Source organism: Opisthocomus hoazin, chromosome 25 (genome assembly GCF_030867145.1).
Source record: "Opisthocomus hoazin isolate bOpiHoa1 chromosome 25, bOpiHoa1.hap1, whole genome shotgun sequence".
In the NCBI taxonomy this organism is placed as follows: domain Eukaryota; kingdom Metazoa; phylum Chordata; class Aves; order Opisthocomiformes; family Opisthocomidae; genus Opisthocomus; species Opisthocomus hoazin.
Window position 1 is genome coordinate 7148008 of NC_134438.1, and position 8696 is coordinate 7156703.

An 8696-nucleotide genomic window follows, 5' to 3' on the forward strand; every position below is an offset into this window, starting at 1 on the left:
GGCCAGCCCGCAGGGCCCCCCCGCACTGGGGGAATCTGTTCCCCATTAAGCGGCTCCAGCAGTGCTCCTGACTGCGGCTGGTGGGGAGAGCAGCCCTGCCAGCTCCGACCTCCCTAATTAGCACCACAGCTGAGGCCAGGCTGGGGAAGGCCAGCGCCTCCGTCCCTCCTTGCCAAGGATGCAAACCGTTTGGAGCAGAGCCTCCACCGGAGCCCGTGGAATAGCTCCCACCGAGCATCCGATGGGGCCCTGCTCCAGTCCGTCCCGGGGTGGGCAGCGATGTGCATCCCCCCCGGACACCCGCTCCGGGGCTCAGGCTGAGAGTCTGTGCCAGGGCAAGGGCTACAAGCCCCGATCCACCACCCCGAGTCCTCCCCACCATGCGTGGGGTGGAGGAAGGCTGCCCGTACCATCCTCTTCCCCTCCATGCACTCGAACTGCGCCAACCGCCTTTAGCTCACCACTAAAAATAGGTTTCACGGCTGAGCTGCAGCGCCGGAGGGCAGGCAGCCCAGCTCCCAGACCAGCCTGTGTCGCTGTGACCAACTGACCCATTTGGCCTTGATTTTTAAGTACTTTTCCCTCCTCGTTCAACTTCAAGCCCAGGCAACAGCCTCGCCAGGACGGCTGAGCCCCCCGAGGGACAGCCAGACCCTGGCAGTGGGTTGTGGTCTTTTACCTACATGGCACGGCATGGTACCCAAGGCCACCTGGATTCAGGGGGCTGCCAGCTCCCACAGCCTCCTGCCAACCCTGGGCAGCCTGTGCCCACCCCAGCCCCGCAGCCGGGAATCTGCGTCGTTTATTTGCTCCTTCAGGGAAGTCGTGTCCCTGGGGCAGACGAAGCAACTCGCAGGGGATGGGGTCCCCAAGCCCCAGGAGGAGCAGGGGACGGTGCTGCAACGGGGCCAGGGTTTGTCCCACGCCCGGGGACCGGTGCCAGGCTGCAGGACACTGGGACCTCGACCTGTTCCTGGGATCAAAGGTCAGGGAGTCCTCTCACGTTTCCATCCCAGCGCAAGGATCAAAGGCAGGAGCACCCTGCGGCTGTCACAGAGCCATCCCATGTCCCCAAGGCCAAAGGAGCCCTGCAGCCTCTGTGCCAGCCCCTGTGGCTGGGAACAGGACGGGGGTGCAGGCACAGGGACGGGGGACACGGCTGTGCCCCAGGAGCACTCTGCACAGCACACGATGGGGCGGCCATCGGTCAGAAATGAAGACAGACCTTTATTTACATTAACGAAAGGGACAAAAAAAATAAAATACCATGAAACTTCCCTCCCCCTCTCCCCAGCCCTTCAACGGGGCATTTTCTACCCTCACCCAGCCATGAGCCCCGTCCCCAGGGTGATGGGACAGGGGCCAACAACTGCTGGGGGTCATTTGGCACCAACCCACCCATCCTGCCCCATGGTTCCCTGGGACGCACGCAGGGTCGGTAACAGCTTGGCACAGCTCTGGGCTCTCCCCAGCTCCCCTGGCCCCCAGACACGACCCCGCCGCAGGGATCAGCGAAGGAAAAGCCTGGTGGCACGGCAGGGAGGGGAGGGGGCTGTGTGTATTGCACTTGGCTGCCGATCTCAGCACCGAGGAGGGGAAGGGGCTGGCAGGATGCATCCCACAGGATGGGACCCCACAGCCTGGCTCAAGGCTTCGGCGTCTCCCAGTGCCCGGTTGGCTCCCGGTGGGGACCATGGCTCCGTACTGTGCCCAGCCTTGGAGGTGTCCCTGGGGCAGGGGGAGGAAGGGTGCTCCATGCCCCCCAGTGTAAACCAGAGCAACGCACCAGAGCACTGTCCTGGGGCAGCCCCGGGCGGTGGCAGCGGCACAGGCTGTCCCCAGCGCCGGGACCCTGTGGTGGCACCTGTGGGGCACGGGGCTCCTGCTCTCGGCTCAGGTGGCAGGAGGCTCCCGCGATGCTCGGAGAACCGGCCCAGTGCGGGGAAGAGGTAGAGCGTGATGGGATGCCGGCCGTCCCCGGATTCACCCTTCCCCAGGCAGGATCCGAGCCTGGCTCGCCGGCTCCCAGGATGAGGTTTGCAATGGGGGGAAAACGCTCTCCTCCTTCACCGGGCTCCGTCTTTCAGCGTTTCATACCTGGGTGTCCCCACCATCAGCTCGTGGACTGGCCGGACCCTTGGTCACTTCAGGAGGGGCTGGGGGGGACGCCTTCCCGGTTCCCCCCCGCCGAGCGCAGCCGCTCAGGAGGAGAAGCAGAGCCCGCAGCACTCCATGCAGATCTCCAGGCAGTCGGCCGACTCGCAGCAGGCGTCGATGATGCCGCAGTCCATGTCGCAGGGCAGGTCGCAGTCCGCGCATTCGCCCGAGTTGCAGCAGCAGCAGCAGATGCAGGAGTCCTCGGAGGTGCAGGAGCCGCAGGTGGCACAGTCCAGCACGATGTTGCAGAGGGTCAGGAACTCGCAGAAGAGGCAGGAGAGGATGCAGTGGACGCAGCAGTCTGTGGAGGAACAGCCAGAGAGCGGGGAGGGTGAGAGAGCACCCGGCGGAGGGATGCTCAGCCACGTATGGGTGGAAATCCTCCCATGGGAATTAATGGAAGGGATGGGAAGAGGGGCTGGGAGCCAGGCACTGCTTCCAGGGTCTCCCTCAATGCCCAGGGACATAGCCAGCTGCCTGCGACATGCCCGGACCCCAAGAGAGCCCAGCGCTGGAGGACATGAGGTGACCCCGCTCAGCACCCGCCCCGCAGAGGGCTGCCAGTAGGGGAACTCGGCCGGTGCCCAGATCTGGGCGTCCCGGTGGGCTGGAAGGATGCTACATGAGAGACCCCAAGGGATGTGGGGTCGGAGGAGAAGGGGTGGAAAGGGAACCCCCCGGGGAGAGCCGGTACCTTCTTGCGCCTCAATAGGGATGTGGGAAGAGGCCGACTTGGAGCTGCCCTTGCTCTTCTTGCTGCTCTGGCTGTTGATGGAGTGGTGGGACTGCAGCTTTCGGTGAGGCTTCTGGGTGCTGGGGAGGGGGCGGAAGACCCCGTTCCCGGCCTCCCTGTTGGTGCCGCCTGGATCCGGCGCCTGCCCGGCGCCGTTCTGCAGCAGATGGGTGCAGGGGCTGGGGGGCTGTGGGGCTGCTCGCACTTGGGGCTGGCCTGGGGGGAGAACAGCACGTTACCCCCCAGGCCCTCCCTGCAGCACTCTGCTGGGGGAAAAACCCATGCCTGGTCCCCTGCCACCGCACGGGAACCTGGTCCCTGGGCGGACACGGGGTGGCCTCATGGGTGGGAAGAAGTGACGCTAACAGATGCATGGTCCAAGAGGGTGGAGATGGAAAAGGAGATGCAGAAGAAGAGACAGAAGAGGGAAGGAGACAGAGGATCCAGAGAGAGCAAAGGATGAAAAAAGAGCAAGAATGAAGAGCTGTCACGAAGGATGTGCTGCAACTGCCAAAATTCAGTAGGGGACCTGGAGGAGGAGGTCTCCCGGGGTCCCAGTGCTGCCAGCATGGGCAGGAGGGATGAAGCCACCAAGGCTGACCAGGGTGGGTGCGGAGGCATGGCGAGGCATGCTCGCCTCGTGCCGAGTCAGGAAGAGAAGCGCCTGTGACTGCTTCCAGGTGAGAGCCACCACCGTGGCCAAGCCACTGCCCCACGAGCCCGGGGCACGGCACTGCCGGACGGAGCTCCAGGCTGTCCCCATCGCTCTCCGTAAAGCCAGAGAAGACGAATCATCAGCGGAGAGCCGGGCTGCTCATCTCCACTGGACAGCACGAATTGGCCACTTAATCGCAGGACTCCCCAGCCTCTGGCTGAACTTTTCTGCAGGAGGAGGAAAATAACGCTCTGCTCTGTCTGCGCCTCCCTCCAGCCCTCGCACGCCGCAGCTGTGAGCCGGACCCTGCCGGGATGCTGCCGGAGCCAGCGGCACGGCTCAGCCCATCGCTCCCGCCCGGCGCCGCGTCCCCACGCTGCCGTCGTTCTGCGGTGGGGAGGACTGGGAACCCACCACAAAGGAGGGGTGGGGGGGGGGGGTCAAGCATCCATCTCCCCCAGCAGCAAAACCAATCAAAGCCACAAATAAAATCCCGCCTGATGGTGCTTTGGCCAAACTTTGATTTTCCTCTCCGGCGGCAGTAAACAAGGGATGATTCAGTCAAGAGGCTCGAGGGCAAAGGCACCTCCAGCCGCCGGGGAACAGGAGCTGCTTTCTGCGCGAGGTGGCCATGGGACATGGGGAGACCAACAGGGTGGAGGGGGCACAGACGGTCTCTGTCCTGCACCCGCCCTTGTCGGCGAAAATAAAATAGATGGAGGTTAAAAAAACACAAGTGCATGGACCCAGTGCCCAGCTCAGCCAGACTGAGCCGGGCTCAGACCGCAGAGGAAGGCTTAACCGGGTGCTCAGGCGAAACGCTGCATCTTTGACTCGCGCTGGGAAGGGAACTGAAAGTAATCGGAGCTGAGCGGGAAGCAGGGCTGGAAGCAGGAGGGGTGGGAGAAGGGCAGAGAGGAGAAATGGAAAACAGGTCTTCGATAAAATGGGATGCATCCCGTCCCCCCCCAGACCAAAACTCCTGGGGTGCTGGCTTCCCGTGCACCCTTCTCCAGTGCCCTCGACCTACCCACACCCGAGTGCGCGCACTGAGCTGGCACCGAGCCGGAGGGCGACTGCGGTGCCCCGGGGCTGCCCAGGGGCTGAGCCCACTGGGACCAGTAGCAGCCCGGTCCGGCAGTGTCCGATGGCAGCAAATTCTCCGCAGCGTGGAGCGCTGAGCTTCTCCAGGGGTCTGCAGCAGTGTGCAGCGCTCTCTCCTTGGCTTTCTCCATTTCGCTGCATTCCTCAGATTAAACTGTTTGTAAATCAAAATCACGCTCCGGCTCCAGCGAGTGGCAGGGAGAGGCAGCCAGCAATCCCCCCCTCTAAGTTCGGAAAAATGGCTTCCATTTTTCAGGACAACCTTCAACTCACAGGAACCCAAAGCTCTTCTAAAAGAGACGTCTTCAACCCAAGGCTTAGGTGGAGCAGTGTGTAACACTCCCTAATAAGACGGGTGTCAGGCCAGGGGTGGGGGGGATCAGCCCACCCGATGGACCCCACTTCACCCAGCCACCAGCACCAGGGTGGGGAAACCAGGGCTTTGGGGGAAAGCGCCTGCCTTCAGCTTTTCCACAACCAAAAACCTCCTGGACATTCACGCTGGGTTTCACACCCGAGACGATGCTCCCTGGCAGAGCCGCGGTGCTGGCTCAGCCCAGGTTCCCCCGCGGCCGCATCACCGGGGCTCAGTGGACAGACGCCCAGACCGCAGCAGTCCTCGCCCCGCTGCGACCGCCCCGGCCGTTGGCTCTGCCGGCAGCCGTCTTCCCGAGCCACTAACCGGGCTTGGACAAAGCGGCACGTCGTGGCCGCCGGAGCGGAGTCTGCCGCTCTCGCCTGAAACCCAACACCCCGAGCCCCAAACCCGCAATCCCCGCTTCGGTTGCTCCAGAACTGCCAGCAGACTGAGTTATTTCAGAACAGCGTCAGGCTTCGAGCAGCAGCGCCGAGCCTCGAGGGAGCTGATCCTGGCACCGCTGGCAAAGGACGTGGTCCTACACCCGACAGCCCCTTGCTGCCTGGTCCCCTCCTGACCCCACAAGTGCCGGGCTGGCACGAAAATGCCAGCGTCAAGGGGGCATCACCCCCTTCACCTTCTCATAGGAAAGCCTAACTGTGCTCCCCGGTACTGCTGAGGGGGGGAAATTGCCCCCTCCTCAAGCAATGGTGACCTCCCCATAACAGCAACGGCGGGGAGCAGGCTGCAAAGCAAGGGATTCTGGAGGCGATGCTCCACAGGGAGCTGAACCTCATTTCCTGGGGAGGAGAGGGGGGAAAAAGGGGGTTTCCCTGCACCCAGCACCCAGGCAAGCCCAGATGCGGGTGGCCACGTCCCTCCCACCCGGGGGGGGTGGGCTGGGGAGGGGGCTGCGCGGGGCCGCACCACGCAGGGTGCAGCGGGCTGCAGCGTGACTCAGAGGTGCAGAATGTCTGTGGGCAGCCGGCCCAGCTCCCAGATGCTCTGCAAGCGCTCGAGCTCTGGTTGAGGAAACGTGCGCTCTCCTCGCTCCACGTACGCTGTCAGGAGCGCCCGGATTTTGCCGTCCCCTCCTCCCCTTCCCGCCCTGCCTGCCCTGCTCTTCGAAGTCTGCAACCTCATTCTTCCCACTCTCCCTCTCCCCGCTGGGAAGCATCCATCCACTTTACGCCCCTTGGAAGGGAGAGCTGCGTGCTCGCATCCGACGAAGGGGAACGGCTGCGTGCGTAAGGGGCAGCCTGGGAGCAAAACCTGCGGATCCAGGCTGGGGGCCAGGGAAAGGATGGGCGGCGTGACTCCAGGAGAGCCTTGGCCCTGGGTCTCCCACGTCTGCCAGCTCTGCTCTCCCACCCCCGCAACTGGAAAAGCAGCAAGGGCACCCCGGCCCCCCCGCTTTGCTCCTACCCCTCCCTGGTGTTTCTCACGGTGGGGGGACCAGCAGGTCTGCAGCAGCGGAAATGGGGAGGTGCTGCTTGGCTTCACCACTGCCTCCAGCAAAACCAGATCCTCGGTGCAGACGGCCCGGCCCGGCTTTGCACCAGCCTCACCCTTGCTCTGGATACACCACGGCCAGAACTGTCCCAGCGGGAGGCATCTCCCTTTGCTCCAGCAAACGGCTGCTGTGCTCCCCTCCCGGGGCTACGGCCACGGAGCCCGCTCGGCCAGAGCTCTCCTCACTTGTGCTGTGGCTTTGGGGATGCTCCACACAGCACTCGGCTCCTTCCCCCAGCAGCCAGTCCCTCTTCCCACCATCGCACCCCAGCAGGACCCCAACACAACCGAGAGCTGCTCCAGCCGCCCGTCCTCCTCCCCTCTGCCTCCGGCCAGTCCCAAGGCCAAGGGTAACGAGAGGCATCATGGCTGGATGCCGCCCTTCACCTTCCCAGCTCCCAGTGACTCACGCCCTGTTAAAACCTTTTGCTTTGATGTGGGCAAGAGCAGATCGAGGAGGAGACGGCTTCCCACCACACCTGCCCACCTTTTTAATGAGCCCTGTTACTGACTACACGGCAGCAGCCCGAAGGATGGGCACCCAGAGGTGTCCGGAGCTGCACGTGCCGCTGCGGAGGCAAAGACTCACATGTCACAGCTTCAGGAGCACCCACGAGCTCGGCCCGGGGACCCTTCGTCAGGACTTTTCGGGACTCGCCGTCTTCCAGGGGTTTCTCCTTCTTCGGGACGGCGGGGCTGGCAGGGGTGCAGGCGGGCGGCCGGGGCTCTGCCAACGGTGCCGCTGGCGTCTGCCTCGGCGAAGGGCACGAGGTCTCACCCGCCTCTGCAAGAGAAACAGGGTTGGAGCTGAGCACCCCGGGGTGCACCCCGGTCACCCACACCACCCTGGAGTACATCCCCAGCCACTGCAAACGGCACCGGTCGATGCTCTGGGACTCTGATTTCAGGCATGAGCCAAATCCAGCTGCCCTTGTTGCTTCTGCAGCCCCAGAGCACACAGTGGGGGGACAGAGCTGGAGCGCTGCGAGGGGTTTTGGGCTGCTGGGGAGGGGTATCAGGGCTGCTTCACTTCGCAGCCGCTCACCCCGCTGCAACGCCAGCATTTCGGCAGCACCCTCCCAAAAACCTTCCGGAGGTCCCACATTCCTTCACTAAAAAGCCAAGGGGATCTGGTTACACTCAGTGGTTCAAGCTGCATTTTTCATTCCCCCTTCCCATGAAAGGGCCACTGTATTCCCTGCAGGAGCCGGCTGCCACCTCCCCTCGTGTTCCCGCTTGCTCTGGGACAGAAGCAGCCCCTGCAGGACCCCCTCGATGGGGCAAGAAAAAGCCCAAGTAAGAGCCGTGTTATTCCCCGTGGGGATAAACCCCAACACCACACGCTCCCCTGCAGAAACCCAGCGAGGAGAAGGCATCACCACCTCCCTGAGAGCCAGCACTGTGGGCTGGGGGCCGGCTGCCCCCCCATGGCAGGGTGTCTGGGGGGCTGCGGGGTGCTCAGTGTGATGCTACGCTCCCCCACGCCCCGCAAGCCCCCTCCTCACCGCTCCATCCCTCTCCCCGTCCCCCGGAATAGCAACTACTTGCACAACAGGGGCTGGACCGCACTTTATATAAAACTAAATTATAGCTTGGGCGAAGGGAGGGAGACCAAACACCCATAATTTCCCTGGCTATAACAAGAGGTCCTACACGCAGGCAGGCAAGGGCGGGTGGGGGGAAGAGAGACCTCGGACACTTCATAATACTCAATATAACAAGAGGTCCTACAAGCAGGAGCCGGGGAGGAAGGCTGGCAGCCCTCACGCCTATAATTATAGGGACTATAACAAGAGGCCCTACAAGGGAGGCAGAAGGTCTCATCCGCACCCCGGGGTCAGCAGAAGCCTGGACACGCTGCAGAGGGGCTGCAGCCAGCCTGGAGCGATGCTCGCTCAGCTGCCAGCTCTGCTACACCCCATGCACTCATCCACCTGCCTCAGTTTCCCCACAGGACCATCCTCTCCACCCTCCTCAGGATGCTGATCCGGCCTGGGGCCCCGGAGCTCCTGCGACGCGGGGTTTGCTGGGAAGAAAAGGTCACCTTGATGCAGAGCCCTGCTCACAGCTCCCACAGGCAGGGCGATCTGGGGGCTCAACCAAGGGAACCCCAGCAGCTCCAGCTGAATGTTGCACAGAATGCTGGCTCCAAATCCCAAGCGAAGTGGGAGTATGTG

At 63.4% G+C, this 8696-nt stretch overlaps 1 protein-coding gene across 1 annotated transcript; it reads right to left on the bottom strand.

Annotated features, from left to right (window-relative positions):
- Positions 1-1501: 1501 nt before the first annotated feature.
- Positions 1502-7583, bottom strand: MDFI (MyoD family inhibitor). The gene is made up of 4 exons (XM_075442909.1): positions 7565-7583; positions 7109-7459; positions 2852-3106; positions 1502-2458 (listed from the first exon to the last, which is right to left on the bottom strand). Exons 1-4 carry the CDS (start codon positions 7581-7583, stop codon positions 2202-2204), a joined length of 882 nt encoding a protein of 293 aa, XP_075299024.1. The 3' UTR covers positions 1502-2201.
- Between the last annotated feature and the right edge of the window lie 1113 nt (positions 7584-8696).